The 16,848-nt window shown below is 50.6% G+C and overlaps 1 protein-coding gene and 1 long non-coding RNA gene across 4 annotated transcripts; one reads left to right on the top strand and one right to left on the bottom strand.

Moving 5' to 3' along the window:
- Positions 1–82: 82 nt before the first annotated feature.
- Positions 83–7,320, bottom strand: PKLR (pyruvate kinase L/R). 2 transcript variants are annotated; one of them, XM_017676451.3, is made up of 11 exons: positions 7,199–7,320; positions 6,052–6,234; positions 4,310–4,401; positions 4,082–4,213; positions 3,748–3,934; positions 3,111–3,381; positions 2,838–2,988; positions 2,393–2,545; positions 2,140–2,306; positions 1,218–1,399; positions 83–583 (listed from the first exon to the last, which is right to left on the bottom strand). In XM_017676451.3, the coding sequence occupies exons 1-11, from the start codon at positions 7,296–7,298 to the stop codon at positions 477–479; spliced, it is 1,725 nt and encodes a 574-aa protein (XP_017531940.2). In that variant the 5' UTR covers positions 7,299–7,320; the 3' UTR covers positions 83–476. The 2 variants fall into 2 exon arrangements, with proteins under 2 accessions (XP_017531940.2, XP_073077483.1); XM_073221382.1 differs by lacking the exon at positions 7,199–7,320 and adding an exon at positions 6,810–6,906.
- Positions 4,074–6,816, top strand: LOC118972114 (uncharacterized). Of its 2 annotated transcripts, XR_012124933.1 has the most exons (4): positions 4,074–4,244; positions 4,357–4,534; positions 5,897–6,173; positions 6,709–6,816. It is a non-coding gene; the product is annotated as an uncharacterized lncRNA (long non-coding RNA). The 2 variants fall into 2 exon arrangements; XR_012124934.1 differs by lacking the exons at positions 5,897–6,173; positions 6,709–6,816 and adding an exon at positions 5,182–5,885.
- Positions 7,321–16,848: the final 9,528 nt, after the last annotated feature.

Below are 16,848 nucleotides of genomic sequence, written 5' to 3'. Positions count from 1 at the left end.
AAGGAAGAGGAGGCAGTCCCCCCGGGAGATGCCCAGATTACTGTGAGGACCACATACAAGAACGTCAGACTCAGAGGTGAAATATGTTTCAAATATGGTTTTGTGTTAACTGTGGACATGATTGTCCTGTTCCTCTCCCCCCAAGCCCCAGGTATAGGGAGCAGTGGGAGGGGGCTGGGTGGATTGAATTAAACAGTTAAGCTGGGATTAAAGGCTCAGAACATCTCAGGGCTCATCTGAGAGCATTAGGTACAGGGAATGTATGGCTGGCGCTGCCTGATGGCCAGTGCTTAACTGGCCATGGCTGGTCGGGGCCTGTGTGAAATGGAGAGGGGGAAGGGGAACCTGGAATGGGGCTAGATGGCAGATGTGGCCTTGGGCAGGGGGGACTGGGAGTGCAGAAGACTTAGGAGGGGCACTGGGTGGAGGGAATGGGGAAGGGATGAGGTCCAGAGTTCGGTGCGGGGGGACACGACTCAGGATATGCTCAGCACCCGCATGATGTTGGTATAGCCAGAGCCAGGATGCCAGCCTGTCACCACGATCACCAGGTCCCCAACACGGAGGAAACCATGGAGCTTCCCTGGCGGTTGGAGGGCGGGGGAAGAGAAGATGACAATCAGCCATTGAGGGACCCCGGCCAGCCCTGTGATGAGAATCAGCCACCACCTTCCACCTCCTCAAAGTCACTCTGTAAGGAATGGGGGGCCTGAGGCAAACTGTCCAGTGTGACGCACAGGTGGCACTGCAGGAATATGACCACTGCAGCGTATCAGAGCTGCACGTGTGTCCGTGCGGTGGCATGGGCTGTGCCGCTAAGTAGCAAGTCTACCCACCTGTGTTGCTGTGCTGATAGGAAGAGGTAGGGTATGATCATAGCCAACTGTAAATTCGATTTTAGTTCCAGTGGCAGGATCCCCTTTCTCCTCTCACCTCTTCCTCCGTATGTCACGCACAGCTCTAGCCACCTAGCGCAGGCAGCAGCTGGGCTGACTTCTTAGGGACAACCCTGACCTCTCTCCCTCTGCCCTCCTTCCTCAGTACGTCCTCCTTCCCACCACCGAAGGCCAAAATATGTCTGAGTCTTAGTGAACATCACAGAGAAAATTTGGGACCAGAGGGGAGAGGCAAGGCCCGTTGGGTGGGTGTGGGAAGTGGAACTGGGGAACTTGTGATACAAATCCAGTGGAGGGAGGGGAAGAAGTCTAGTGGCTCACCACTTTCAATGCCAAATTGGACCCGGCGATCCACATCATCTGCCCAGACGGCCTCTGGAGGTTCACTGTAGACCAAGGGGAAGACTCCTCGGCACAGGTGGGACTGGCGGGCAGCCTGGGCAGAGCGGGTGACAGCAATGACTACTGCCCGAGGTCGGTACCGAGACAGGAGCTGGGCTGAGCTGAAGGAGGCAGAGAAGGTCAGCCCAGAGCAAGGAAAGAGTGTTGAACAAGAAAACAGGAGTTTGGGTTCTAATTCCAGGTATCACCAACAAGCTGTGTGACCCTGGGTAAGTCAGCATATTTTTCTGGGCCATGGTTTTCTCTCCTGTAAAATGGGCATAAGAATGCCCACCCTTCTTACCACACAAGGAAGCTATGAGATAATCAAGAATATACCAAATGAGATAATAAGGAGAAACCTCTTTGAGAAATATAAAACTCTTCTGAGAATGTACCTTTATACAATACTTCACTATAAATGTCCTTGTTAATTCTCACCATCCCATGAGGAAATGGAGGAGGCTTAGAGAGCCTGGTGACTTACCCAAGATGTCACAGTTAAATTTCCAAACAAAGACTTGAACTCAGGCTCTGGGCCTTTTGGCAACACCTCAGCACTGTAAGGCTTTGTGGGCTAAATGCAGAGACCTTGCCTCTGAGCCCTAAAAGCCCAAATGGCTTGGAACCCATGCACCCAGAGATACCACCTTCCTCTTCCAAGCCCCTGGAACTCACTGGCACAATTTCTGGTATGCTCCAAGAGCTGCCTCTCCTGGCCTCCAGCTCCTGTAACTACCTCTCTTCTTGCCCCAGAATGATATACTTCATCTCGGATAATGGGACAAACCTGAGCCTGTGGCCCACCCTAGCCTGCCCCTGACCCAAAGTCCCATCTTAGTGTTCCCAGCATCCCCCTCACCGGCCTGTCGAGGTCAGAACGATGATGGCTGCAGCACAGCACTTGAAGGCCGCCTCCACAGCGCCGATAGCAATGACCTCAGTGGGATCACGGCTCAGGGGTGCTGCCCGGCGCAGCTCCTCGAATAGCTGGCGGTGGTACACCGCAGCCTCTGCCTCCCGGGCAATCTGCAAGCAGCCAGGTCAGGCCGGGCAGGGGCATGGGGTCTGGAAGGGGTTTAGTTTTCCTGCCCCTTTGCATTCTGAGTTCCTACCGCATGCTGCATCTTTACAGCCTCCACAGGAAACTTGCCCTTAGCAGTCTCCCCCGACAGCATGATGCAGTCTGCCCCATCCAGCACAGCGTTGGCCACGTCGCTCGTCTCTGCCCGAGTGGGCCTGGGCTTAGTGATCATGCTCTCCAGCATCTGGGGGACATCTGGATATCAATGCTAAAGGAGTCACACTCTGACTCTTGCCCAAGCTAGTTCTCTGACGCTCTCAGTGCACTGAAAGCCAGGGTCGCAGTCACAAACTGTGTAATCCTGGCTGTCCAGTTTCCTCATCTGAACATGGGGATCACAGTATCTCTCCCTAAGTTAGCTGTCTGAGGATCAAACACTGGAGAGCAAACATCCTACAGACCTAAGTTGTGGGCTATTCACTCTCGGTGTCCCTAAAACCCATAGAGTGCCCCAGCCCAAAGGGCTCACTGCAGACCTGTGTGGCACAGACAACGGGCTTGCCCGCCAAGTTGCAACGACCGATCATCATCTTCTGAGCGAGGAAGACCTTTTCAGCGGGGATCTCGATGCCCAGGTCACCCCGCGCCACCATGATGCCATCGCTTACTTCCAGGATTTCATCAAACCTGGTTGGTTGGAGGAGTCAGGGTTGGGGAGGAGCCAGAAGATGCCAAGGAGAGGCAGGCGGGAGAAGACAAGGGCCGTTGGGGATGGTTGGGGCCTGATGGGAACAAAGACCAAATCTCACTTCTTCACGCCTTCGTGGTTCTCGATTTTGCTAACGATCTTGATGGTCTTTCCTTCCGGCCCCAGAGCAGCCCTGACGGCAGTCACGTCGCTGGCTTTCCGAACAAAGGAGGCAAAGATGATGTCCACGCCATGGTCCACCCCAAAGCGCAGGTCCCGGACATCTTGCTCCGACAGCCCAGGCAGGTCCACCTGGGCGCCCGGCAGGTTCACGCCCTTCCGACTGCCCAGGACACCGCCATTCTCCACTTCGGTCTCCAGTCCCTCTGGGCCTGTGGGCATGAAAAGAGCCAGCCTAGGTCAGGGGTAAGCCTGGCACAGAGTCACTGTTGAGGGAACATGGGGCCTGGGACCGCAAGAGATCAGGAACCACGTCCTATTTATCGTCTCTCTGCCCTTGACCAGGTTTCCCCTCGGAATAGGCACTGAGTGGACGTCTGTGGAAGAAAGGACCAACTCGCCAGTCTGGCCCCAGCCAAGGGCGAGCCCAGGGGTTTGGATGCTGGGGACTCCAGACGGGTGGCGAAGGGCGCTGGCCAGCGCAAGGTGCGTTCAGTCCACAGGTGGAACCGGGGAGCCAAGGGGAAGAGAGAGCGCCCGGCGTCTGCGCGCAGCTAGGGCTGGAGGCTCTTCCGCACCGATTTTCTTGACCGCTAAGGAGATGAGCCCGTCGTCAATGTAGATGTGGCTCCCCACTGACACGACGCGGATGATATTGGGGTAGTCCACCCACACGGTGCTCGCGTCCCCCCGCATCTGGGAGGCCGGGTCCACGGTCACCAGCACCCGGGCGCCCTTCTCCAGCTCCACTTCCGACTCCGGGCCCTGGGGGCGGAGCCAGAGGCGTCGAGTTCCGCCCCACGCCCGCGCCCGGCCGGCCCCTCCCCAGGCGCTGTACCCCGGCCACTACCTCCGCGCCCTGCCGCCCCCTTCCTGATCCCCGGAACTTAGCCGTTTGGCCCCGCCTCTCACCCCCTGCAAGATCCCAGTGCGTATCTCCGGCCCCTTGGTGTCCAGACCTATGGCCACGGGTCGGTTGCTGAGCGGAGAAGTTGCAAAGCTCTTCACCGCCTCCCGGATGTTGGCGATGGACTTAGCGTGGTACTGGGACGGGAACCGAGTGGGGATTTCAGAGGTATGTAGCCAGGACCCCAGAGCATCCTCCAGCCCCTCCCACCTCCCCGCGGCCCCGCCCTGAACCTCGTGGGAGCCGTGGGAGAAATTGAGTCGCGCGATGTTCATCCCAGCCTTGATCATCTCCTTGAGGCGCTCCACGGAGCGAGATGCCGGCCCTGGAACCAGAGATCCTGTTCGGACAACTTTCTACCCAAACCTGAGAGACAATCAAACCCATCACAGAGACGCCCTGTGCTGCAAAAGTCTTGTTACCTGACCTTTATTTCCTGACAAAACCCCTGCTCACAGGTCAGAAGCGCCCTTCCCCTCTCCAGCCAACACCTGCCTCCTTGGGGAGGCAGTACTGCGGGTCTTGGAGAGGAGGGTCCTCAGCCAGGCCAGAGGTAAATGTGTAATGTAAAGTGGCAGTAGCTGTGGCAGTGATGAAAGTGCTGCAGTGGTGGTGAGGATGGGGGTACGGACCCCCACGTCGGAAAGGGGATGGGTGCCAGCTCAGAGAATTTGGGGTTCAGGGCTTTAGAGCTGAGAGGATTCATATTGAGGACAGTTGAGTTCTGTCCCAACCAGATAAAGCAGCTGTGTGACAGAGAGTCAGCCGGCCAGCCTCTCCAGGCACTACCTAAAGCCCGTTCTTCCCGTGGGGGAAGAATGCCCCACTCTCTTCTCTGTCATTTCCCCTTCACTCCCCTGTGAATTAGCCTCATGGCTTTAAATGCCATCTATAAACTGACCACTACCAAATTTAAATCTGCAGTTCAAACCTCTCTCCCAAATCCACAGTTGTGTGTCTGATTGCCTACTTTGCATCACACTTGGATGTCTGATGCGCATCTCAATCTCAACATGCCCCAAACTGAAATCTTGATCTCCTTCCCACTGCCCCCAGCCCTTTCCACCACAATCTTTCCTGCTCAGTTGGTAATGCATCCTTCTAGATGGTCGTGCCAGAAACCTTGGAGGAAATCCTGTGAGCTCTACCTTCAAAACACGTTCAGAATCTGATCACTTCTTACCACCTCTACTGTCACCATGTGGTCTAAGCCAGAAATACTGCAGGAGCAGCTTCTGCCCTTGCCTGCACCCAAAACCCCAATCAATTTTCAATACAGCAGCCTGAGTTATTCTGTTAAAACATAAGGAGGAGCGTTGGTACTCTCTTCTCAAAACTCTACAGTAGTTTCCCATTTCACTTGGAAGAAAACTCAACTCAAATTCTGAAAAAGGCCTATGAAAGCACTCTGTGGCTTACCCCTCCCCTTCAATCTCCAGTTCTGCTACTCTTCCCCTTTGATGGTTTCTAGCCATTCCAGCCTCCTTGACTTAGGGCCTTTTCACTGACTGTTCCCTCTGTCTGGAACTTTCTTCCCCCAACCCATCTGCATGGCTCATTCTGTCATCTCCTTCGTATCTTTGCTCAGGTTTTAATTTTCTGAACAAGGCTACCTTGACTCTATGTAGGACTGTAATCTGTCTCCCTCCCTCACATCCCTAATGCTCCTTACCAGGCTCTGTTTTTTGTTTTACCATATTCTTAACACTTTCTCACATACCTAAAAAGTTATTTAAAAATATGTATTATCTCTATTATTTATTGCCTAGATTGTCAGCTCCCCAAAGGTAGGAATCTTCATTTCATTGGTCTCTTCCCAGGGCCCAAAACCTTGCTTACCAAGTGCTCAACAAATATTTTTTGAATGACTGACTCCATCAAACGTGGAGAAGTCTTGAAATAGACAAAAGATGGGGAAGCACCTTGAGGAGCACCCAGGAGGCCCTGTGCTGCTGCGGGGGAGGGGACTGCTTACCGATGGTGGCAATGATGCTGGTGCTGCGAGCGGCCACGGGCTCGGAGTCAATGTCCAACAGGCAGAGGTGTTCCAGGAAGGTGTCTGCCATAGCGGCTGACAGCTGCTGCCGCTGGAAGAAGGTATTGCCCAGCTCCTGAGTCAGCTGGGCCACACTGGCCCGCCGCAGGTACCCTGCCGGCCCTGAAGAAGAAGTAGCTGCCTGGGTACCTGTCCCCCCTCCCCATCCTTTCATCTCAGCATACCCTCTCTTCCTTCCCCCAACTTTCCCATTTTTTGTTGAGTCCTTCTTATGAACTGGGCATTATACATACATTCTCTTAGTCAGAAGAATCCTTTAAAGCAAATACTGTCTATGCTCTGTAATTATCCCCATTTTGCAGATAAGGAAACCGAGGCTGAGGAATATTAAGTAAATTGCCCAAGTTCATACAGCTTCTAAGTAACAAGGATGGGATTTACATCCAGGTCTGACTAATTCTAAGTTAACCTTTTGGCCATACAGCTGTCTGATCGCTCATAACCCCAGACTGATTGCCCTTCAGTGCCTCTTCTCTCAGCCTCAGCCCTTGATATTTAGTCCACAGTGGCCTCTCATTATCCGGGCCCAGAATCACTCAGTTCCTTTTCCTAGGGTCCTTGTTTCCTTCCTTCCAGGTGACTGGCTTCCCGGCCCTCTCCTCTGAGTTTCCTTGGCTCCTTCAATGCTACTTGATCCAGTGCAGCCCAGCCCAGATGAGCTCCCCTTCGAGCCACACCCTCCATGCCGCTGAACGTCTGCCAGTCTCTGGGGGTCTGCGCCACAGTATCAGGCTATTGAAGCCCCAGGGCTCAGCTGGGCTGGGGATCAGTCCTGCATACTGGTTAAAGTGTTACCAGTGTCTCCTGTGTCACTGGAAGCCTTGTGCACTAGGGGCCAGAGTCCAGGAGCCACAGGACAACCCCTCTGCCTAGCCTATAGCGCTGGTAGAAGAAGCCCAGACCAGGGTTCATAACTTAACCCAGGGGAGACTCCCATGAACACTGAATCTCCCCAAGTCCCCCCTGGCCAGCAGCAGATATTGGTCATTTGGACCATCTACCCCCATTTCTGACCTCCATCCTCATTTTCCCTCTCTGTTCAATAGCTTCTGTTGCCCTTTCTTACCTCCTGGAGCCCCAATCAGGATGGACTTTGCTAAGTCTCTTTGAGACTTATGGATCCTTGACCAGAGCTTCTGGGATTGCATGTCCTCTTGCATGGACATGTTTCCAAACTGTGGGACTGGGGCTTCCTGGACTGTGGAGAGAGAGAGAGAGGATGACAAAACTGCTTGTCTTATCTAAGGGAGCCAGAGAAAAGAAAAGGGACACACCCAGGAGGCCAACCCTACCCCCGCACACAGTCCCTCCCCAAGGCCTGCTGGCACTCTGCCCCTGTCTTCTGGCATTCTCCCTCTCTATCCATTTTTCCTGATAAATTCTCCAGCCACTCACACTTTCTGGTCATCAACATGAGTAGAGATATTTTGCCAATGATATCACCCCTTTTCCTTTGCACTTTACTGAAGTTAGTCTTGGAAGCAGGGGACTTAGGGACTGGAGACTAAAGAAAGGGGATGGGGAGCGCCCTGCTGGTGTGGTGGGATTCTCTGGAAGGGCTCTGATAGCATCACCATCATAACATTAGCTACCGTTTGCTCACTGACCAGTATTTATTGAACACCTGCTCCGTGCAAGGACCTGAGGATACAGTAATGAGCAAAACAGACAGGGTCTTTTTTGGAAATTTACAGTATGGTGGGGAAACAGTCTACAAACAAGTACCAAACAAATGCATATATATGTAACTACAAACTGTACGTGCTATTAAAGGAATTGATTGGGGCACTGGAACAGAAAAGCCAATGGGAGCAGGGAAGGGAATGTATTTCAATGAGGTGGTTTGGAAAGGCTTCTTTCTAGTGATCGTATTTAAGCTGAGATTTGAAGAATGAGAAGGAACCATCCAGTTGCCCCCTGAGCCAACCTGGGAGGAAAATTTGAAGCAAGGAACTTTCTGTGGAGTTGGAAATAATAGATGCCAAGGCTCTGAGGAAGGAGAAAGGTGCCCAAGAGAGGGAAAGCTGCAATGAGGCCATGTGCCTGGGGGGCACTGGGTTTCCCCAGAGGAGTGACCTGGCCCAGCTCATGCTCGAGATCCCCCTGGCTGGTGGGTGGAGAATAGGTGGTAGGTGCAGGGAGACCAGTGAGAGGTTTTAGGAGTGATCTGGGTGGGGGGTGATGGACTAGCATAGCCTCAGTGGGGATGGAGAGAGGGAGACAGATTTGAGATGAGAAGAGCAGAGACACGTGGAATGACAGATGTGGGGACAGGGGGAGGGAGACTGCCATTCCCTGAAGGACGGTGCTGAGGGGTCTGGCTTGAGCGGCTGGATGGATGGTATACTCCTTACTGAGACCAGGGAAGTAATAGGTTTGTGAGGGAGAACACCCAAGGTTTCAGCTTTTAGACAGGCTAAGTACACGATGCCAATTAATCACCAGACTCGAAGCAGTCAGCCGGATCTGTTCATTGAGCACTTACTGTGGCCGTAACATCCTCCCCGTTATCACTGACAACCTAGTAGGAGGGTAGGATTGATAATGGCCTGTTTCACAGATGAGGGAACTGAGGCTATCAGGGTGTGCTGGGCACCTTGTGTCACCACTCCAAAGCCTCTCTCTATCCTTCTCCACTCTGCTCAGTGGCCTGAAGGCTGAAGGCCCTGCCCAATGGCTTCCGTAGGGCTTGGCCAGTGGAGAGCGGCACCAATAGGAGAGGAGACAGACCAGAGGGAGGCTAGGCATTTGCCTGCCTCTCCCCCTGCAGGTTTGCTGTAGGTCACCTCTCCTGCCCGGGGCCCTGTCTCCAGATTCTAGGAACCATTTTTTTCCCATTCCCTGGACCCCTATGAGTGGTAATAAGCCCACTGTTGCTAGATCTGGGGTAATGTCCACTAAACCCACTGTGGTTCAGTAGTCCGTACCTTTGTATATAATCCTATTATGAAGCAATCTTCAAATTATCCAGTTTGAGAGAGCCCCTGGATTCCTGATAGGACCCTGCCTGATACACTTATCTGGGGCTAACATCTTTTATGTTTTTAGCTTTTTTTATTGTGGCTATACATATATATATATATATATAGCACTTGGCATTTTAATAATTTTTAACGGTACAGTTCAGTGGCATTTAAGTACATTAACAATGTTGCACAGCCATCACCACTGTTTCCGAAACTCTTTCGTCGTGGGGCTAAAATCTCGTCAGCGGTGGAGCTGGGATTCATGCCCAGAGAGTGTGGTTCCAGAACCTAAGCTGTAACCATTTGTCTCCATTCGTTCCCTCTCAGGACTGTCTCAGTGGCAGAGGAGGAGGCAAGCCTCAGACTCTGATTGGAAAAGAAAGAGGTTAGATAGTGGGAAGGGCTCCCGGAAGGGGAATGACCATGGATTCTAGGTTCTGTTTATAGAAGGCAGAACAGAGAAAGATGGACAAAAGCTGTACCCAGAGGGAACACAACAGACTTCAGGGCCTGGGACTCAGGCCTGGTGCTTGGGGATTAGGGAGGAACATGGGCTGTTTAAGGCTGGCCTGGCAATTTCAGACTGACTCCAAGACCCATTGGGAGGACAAGAATGCCAGAGATGCAGATCCCAAGTGGCCAGCAGGAGGGGTTGGTGCCCCAAAGCAGCCCCTGTCTTACCGAACTGAGGGACAAAAGCTTTGACCAGAAGTCAGGTCAAAGAGGAAAAGCAGTCTGGCTGACCCTGGGTCCACGGGTGACCATGTGAGAGATGGCCTGGACTTTGTTACACAGCCCATCCTGAGCAGGAGGACTGTGGGTGAGAAAGCCAAGAGGACACCTGGCCTCCAGGATCCGAAGAGAGCTGTGTATTCAGCTTTGTTGGGTGAGATCCCTCCTCACCCCCGAAAATGCACGCTCAGACACCCACAGCCACCCATGTGCAGTCAAACACATAAAGACACAGACGCGAGCGTGGGCTGAGACCCCACTATGTGCCCTGCCCCATATTGGACTCCGGGGGTGTGAGGTCACCAAGGTCAAGTCCTGCCCAGACTCAAGAGAGACGGAATGCTAGCCCTTAGGTGTAATAAAGTGTGTCAGGCTCGGTGATGGAGTTGTATTTAGGACATAGGGGGGCACTAGGGGAGACTGAGCATTGTGGGGGAGGGAGGAGGTCAGGGTGGCTTCACAGAGGAGAGGACACCACAGCTGAACAGAGCCAAGGACAGAGACCATCCGGCGCTGGGACACATACATATGTGCACACACACAAACACCTCCATATGCACACACACGGAGTCCACACATGGCAGGCACGCAGGCACACAGCAGACTCAGATGCAGGTACATCTGAACCTCAACCACGTTTTCTTACACAGACACACACTCACGCACACGAAGCCCAGGCTCTGTTCCCAGCCTCCGGCTGGCTGTTTTAATTCTGTAAACCGGGGAACAGCCACCTCACCCGACCTGTGAGGGGCGCCCGAGAGTCACCTGCTAGGAGAGGACACCCCCGGCCTGCGGCCACCCCGCCCTGCTCGCTGAGGCGGAGAGACACTCAGAACGTCAGTTTCGTCATCTGCAAACCAAGATAATCCACTTTGGCCAAGGCGCAGTGCGATAATGTCGGTGGACGTGCTGTGAGCGCACGGCGGGAACAGAACAGGAAATTATTGCTGTTGGGCACGTGCATATATGGTGACCCTCTCCACCTCAGTATCAGAATTAATTACAAGGGGGTGGGGCCCTGCATCTGTATTTCTAAAAGTTCAATAGAATTTGTTCAAGGTGTATTTATATTTATTTGACTAGATATTCGCACAGTATACAAAATTCAGAGGTACAGGGTCTAGGTGAAGAGTGCCTCCCTTTCCAACTCGTCCTCCTCCTCAGCCACTTCCCCCTGCACATGACCAGATTTCTGAATTTTCTATGTGCTCTCTCAGAAATAGACTAAGCAGGTATACAAACCATTTATAATCTCCCTTTTTTATACAAATGGCAGCACGTTGCTCTACCTACCATCCTGTACTTTTTTTTAATGAGATAGAATAGATCTTGGACCCTGCAGGTGAAGAGAGGCCTTGATGTTGCTCACAACTTTTGTAATGGACTCCCCGAAATCCGTTCTTGGAACCCCTCTCTTGCATGGGAAGAAACTGGCCAGAGAGGAACTAGAGGCAGAGGTCGGTCTCAGCCCAGGTCTCTTTTTCCTTTAAAAAAAAATGTGGCAAAATATACATGAGATGAAATTTACCATTTTTCGGTGTACAGTTCAGTAGCATTAGGTACATTTACAATGTTGGGTGACCGTCACTACTATCTCCAAAACTTTTTCACCAACTCAAACATAAACTCTATACCCACTAAATTGTAACTCCCCATTCCCCACCCCCCAGCCTCAGCCCCTGGTGACCTCTATTCTACATTCTGTCTCTGTGAGTTTGACCTCTCCAGGGACCTCCTGTAAGTGGAGTCTCATACAGTATTTGTCTTTTTGTGACTGGCTTATTTCACTTAGTATAGTGTCAAGATTCATCCGTGGTGTAACATATGTCAGAATTCCCTTCCTTTTTAAGACTGAATAACATTCTGATGTAGGTCTATACCACCTCTGGCTTATCCACTCATCAGTGCGTGGTCACTTGGGTTACCTCCACCATTGGCATCTGTGAACAATGCTGCTGTGAACGTGGGTGTCTGGGCCCAGGCCCTTCGCCTCCCCCTGGAGCCTCCTGCGAAACCCTGTCCCATTTCGCTCAGCTGCTGTGCTGCATGTGGGGCAGGGCAGAGGGCTCAGCTCTGGTGAGAGGAGGGACAGGCATGAAAGCCATTCTAAGAAGGGCTTGGGGAGAAAGAAGTAGAGGCTGAGAGCACGACACTGCAGAGCAGCATGTTCTCAGCTCACGCAGTGACGGCCGAAGTCCTTATAGGGCCCTGCTACTTTTCCCTCTGTTCCCCCTCCTCTTGTCCCTTTAATCTAGTCGTGCTGACCTCACTGTTTCTCAAACAAGGAAGATAAGTTCCTGCCTCTGGGGAGATGGCTGCATGCCCCTTCCCTCCTGTATCTGTAGAGAATGCCCTTCTCTTATTCCTTCCTTCTCATTTCTTCTCAGACCCAAGGCCTCAGAACACTGCATTTGACACTCCCATCTTCCCCCATGCTTTGCTCTCCTTCCCGGCTTGATTTTATATTTTGAATTAAATGTCTTCCCACCCCACCTAAAAAGTCCATTCTAGGAGGACAGGGAGTTTGTCCACTGCTGTATTACTTGTGCATACTAGGTGATCAATAGCGATCCTCAGATCCAATGGGCCACCTCTCACCCCTGTGGAGGGGCCACGCTTCACCAGTCCGGCCCCCTCTCTCCTGCACCTTCTACTGTAGCCAAGTCAACTTCTGCTGCTTCCTTACTGATACCCTGTCCTGCTCTACTTCCTCAATTCTCTTTCTGTATCTTAGTGAAACTGGGGGCATCTCACCACCCACATGTAACACCGATCAGCAAAACTTGTGGATTCCAAGCATCTTGCAAATCCACCCCGCTCTCTATCCTTGCTGCCACAGACTGGCCTGCTGCTGCTCCTCGGGTGCCCGGACTTTCCTGCCTGGGGTTTCCATCACCGGTAGGTCCCCAGCTTTAGGGGAGCCTCCCACTGAAGCCAAAGTTGTCTGTCTAAAAATCAAGTCTGATCAGCCTGCTCTGACCAAGGACATTGCTGATCCATCAGGGTGTGCTAAGACCTTCTTTAGCCCGCTCACTTCTCTAGCCTTCTTTTCTCTCTTACTCTGCTCCTCAATCCACCCCAGAATCCTTACACTTTCTAAACATGACTTGCTTTCTCTCAGTGCCTGCCTTTGCACACACTGTTCCCTGCACCTCTGTGCTCTTCCCTATCTTTGTTAAGCAAAATTCCTATTCAACCATCTAGATTTCCCCCCTTCTCTGGCATCATTAGATGGGTTTTCTTTTTCCCTTTTGTCCAGTTAAATTCAGAATACTCATCAATAGTTGCTAAAATCATTAGGTTTGGCATCACTACTAAAAGTGGGGCAGCCAGGCCCGTGTGCCTCCTGATGTAATGCCACAGGAAGCACATGCCTCTGAAAGTGTCTGAATCTAATGAAGCTTCCAACCTAACTATTAGTTTAACAGGAAACAAAGGGAATAGAGGAACCAGTTAAACGAAGACTTGAGGATGCAATCAGCCAAATGCAGAATATGGGCAGTTCTACGAGCAAATGTCCCAGTTTCACCAACACTTAAATAGTATGAAAAAAAGGGGGGAGGAGGAGCTGCTTATTAAAATGATTTAAGACACCTACCAACCAAATGCAACGTGTGGATCTGACTTGGATTCTGATTTTGAACAAAGCTATTGCAAAATACAATTTGAGACAATCCAGGAAATTTGGCCATGTATTGGGCTTTAGATAATATTAAGGAATTATTGTTAATTGTATGTGTGGTGTTAAAAAAAATTCCTTGTCTATGAGAGATACATTCTGAAGTGTTTATGGGTATAATGATATTCATGTTGGGGGTTTGATGTAAAATATTCCAGCAAAGAAAGAGTGTGGTGGTTGGTGTGGGGAAAAGAAAAAGAGGGTAGTTTGATAAAGTCAGATGGACAAAGTGACAATTATGAAAGCTGGGTGACAGTTACATGGGGCTTCATTAGCATATTTTGCTGTTTTGGGATATGTTATAAAAAACATCAAAATAAATGCCATGCAGTTGTATTGTTGGGGCAGACCCTGTGCTGTGTTCCTGGAGACAGCAACAAAGATGTGTCTCTGTCCTTAAGAAACCCCAAGTGGTGGAGAAGTCAGGCATGAATTCAGGCACTGCCCGTGAGCTCAGGGGCCACAGCAAGGCATAGAGGGACACCTAAGCCAAGGAGGGAGGGTGTCCCAGGAGAGGACTCAGGTTTGGGCTCTGTAACAAGAGACCACAAAACATAACAGCTGAAACCAGACACTGTCCTAATGGTCTGGGGATGCAGCCCAGAGCTGACGTGGTGTGTTAATGATGGTTCAACCCTACTGAGGAAGAATGTCCTCCACAAACCCATGAGATATATACACCTCATCTTCATTTTAGGATGGAGAAAAATTAGATTCAAAGAAGTTAGGTAATTACCCCTAAATCATACAACCAATAAGGATTTAAATGAGAGTTTGAACCCAGGACTGGTTGACAGCAAAGCTGTGCTCTTTGGGTCAGTACTTGAGGCTGCTTGGAGACTGGGTAAGGGGGGCTTTGAGCATGCTTTCTTTTCCCAGAGACCTGGTGTGTTTATGAGACCTTGGCCTATTGCTGTGCCAGTGTTTCCGAAACACTGGGGGTTAGGCTGGGCATGGGAGAGTGAAGGGGCTGTAGTCCTAGCTGGACTGAGCCCCCAGACTGTCCCAGACTTCTGAGTTTTCTTGGGAAGGTCACTTCCAGGAGGTCCTAGACGACAAATAGGGAAGTGAGAGGGCTTTGGTTCTGGGGGGCATTGTCTCCCCCATATCATATGCTTTCATCCCAGGTCTCATCTCCCATTTCCTTAATTTGGGGTTTGCAATGAGAGTAGATTAGTAATTCCTTGGATTTAAATGGACTTGAATATTTATGAAGACCTTTTCCCTACTTTGTCACTTTTGATTCTCAACTCTGCCCTATGAGTTAGATAGGGCACACATTTATCCTTTGATTCATTAAATGTACACATAGATTACCTAAAATATGCTGGTATCCTTAATTTGCAGATTTGAAGCCCACTCAGAGAGGTCGTGTGGCTTGTTGAAGTTCATGCAGCTGGTTGGGATGGGGTCAAGGCTTGAATCCAGACAGCAGGGGGTCCCAGTTCAGGTGGGCAAGGACGGAGCCTAGAGTCAATTTCCCTTCAGGCCTGTTTCAATTGCTCCTCTCTGGGAGTGAGCTCGCTGGTACCTGACTCCCACCAGGCCACAGACGACAAGCCAGGTGGATATTAAACTAGCTAGGAGCCCTTTCCTGGAGTTCTCACGCCTCCTTCGGCCCATGCCGTCTCAGGGTGCTCCCCTCACTGAAGCGTCTTCATCCCAGCCTGCTCACACCTGCACCCACCTGGGTTAGCGTCCTCCTCTTTCCTCAAAGTGTCACTTGATCTCTGGACTGCTGTGAGCTCCCTGCCACTCCTTTGCATGCCCCTTCTTGGTATCCCTTGTTAGTTCTTGCCCACCCTCACCTCCAGCCCAGGCACCAAAGGGAACAGCAAGGCGAGGCAGAGGTGGGTCTGGGGAAAGAATCCACTTGCTTTGCCGGGGCATCTGTGGTGAGAAGACGTACAAATAGATGAAGTAGATTGCGTTTGTGGTGCAAACACTCTTGAATATAAAGCTTTGACCAAGGTAGGCAGGCCAAGGGGGGAAATCATATAGGTGAGGATTCAAGGAGACAATATATGACTGAAAGTGCAGATTTCAAATGGGAATGACTCAGTAGCTACATGATAAATAGGGTATTGTGGAGAGAATTACAAAAGAAAGGATGCTCTGCAGTTCTTAAATAACCAGGCTGCTCATCTGGGGTTGCCCCACCCTGGCTCTGTTCTCCATTTTCCATCCATCCTCCTCCTTGGGGCCCTTCTAAAAGTTCCACTGGCTACAAAGTGCAGTTTTGGATAATTTTTTCATGAATGGTCTTAGCTCAGGTGGAGCCACAACAATGATAGAGTGTCTGGCCAGCTCCATGGGGCTGAGTGGGGGTCGAGAGGACGATTTCAGGATGGGAGGCTTCAGTAGGATAGGATGGGAAGATGACACAATTCCCTTTTTTTTCAGCTTTGTGCCTTTCCCTAAGGTGTTGCCCAGCACCCAAGGCTCTGATGACCTGATCTCTAATTTCCTTTGAGCTTTTTTTACTAATGACTCCTCTCCCAAGGTGGAGGTGGACCAGCCTGGGAAACCTACCCCCGCCACCTGTTAGCCATGTCACAACCCCTCACCTGTGGAGTAATTTACTATGTAATACATTTTCCTGGACTTCTTTTCAGTTCTTCTCAGGTAAGCCCAACGATTTTCAGCTGTTTCTTTAAATTGTGGCAAAATATACATAAGGTAAAGTTTATCCTTTTAACCACCTTTAACAGTTCAGTGGTGATAAATCCATTCACATTGTTGTGCAGCCATCAATACCATCCATTTCTGGAACTTTTAAAATCTTCTCAAACTGAAGCTCTATACCCATTAAACCTAATTCCCCTTCTCTCCCTCCCCACAGCCCCTGGCACCTATGTCCTACTTTTATCTCTATGAATTTGACTATTCTAGGACATCCTAAGAGGGATCATACAGTATTTGTTCTTTTGTGTGTGGCTTATTTCAGACTTAATGTTTTTAAGATTCATCTATGTGGTAGCATGTGTCAGAATTTTCTTCCTTTTTAAGGCTGAATAATATTCTGTTTTAAGTATATGCCACCTCTGGCTTATCTGTTCATGTGTGGATGGACACCTGGGTTGGTTCCTTTTGGCTATTGTGAATAATGGTGCAGTGAACATTGGTGTACAAGTATTTGTTTGAGTCTCTGTTTTCAATTTTTTTGTGTATATACCTAGGATGGGCCATATGGAATTCTATTTAACATTTTGAGGAATCATCAAACTGTTTTCCATAGTGGTCACACCATTTTGCATTCCCAGCAAAGTATGGGGGTTCCAATTTCTCCATATCTTCCATATGGAGCAATAACCACTTGTTATTTTGGGGTGCTTT

The sequence above is a fragment of the Manis javanica genome, chromosome 14 (assembly GCF_040802235.1).
Source record: "Manis javanica isolate MJ-LG chromosome 14, MJ_LKY, whole genome shotgun sequence".
Taxonomy (NCBI): domain Eukaryota; kingdom Metazoa; phylum Chordata; class Mammalia; order Pholidota; family Manidae; genus Manis; species Manis javanica.
Note: the sequence above shows the minus strand (reverse complement) of the source record. Positions and strands in the feature narration are given on the sequence as shown.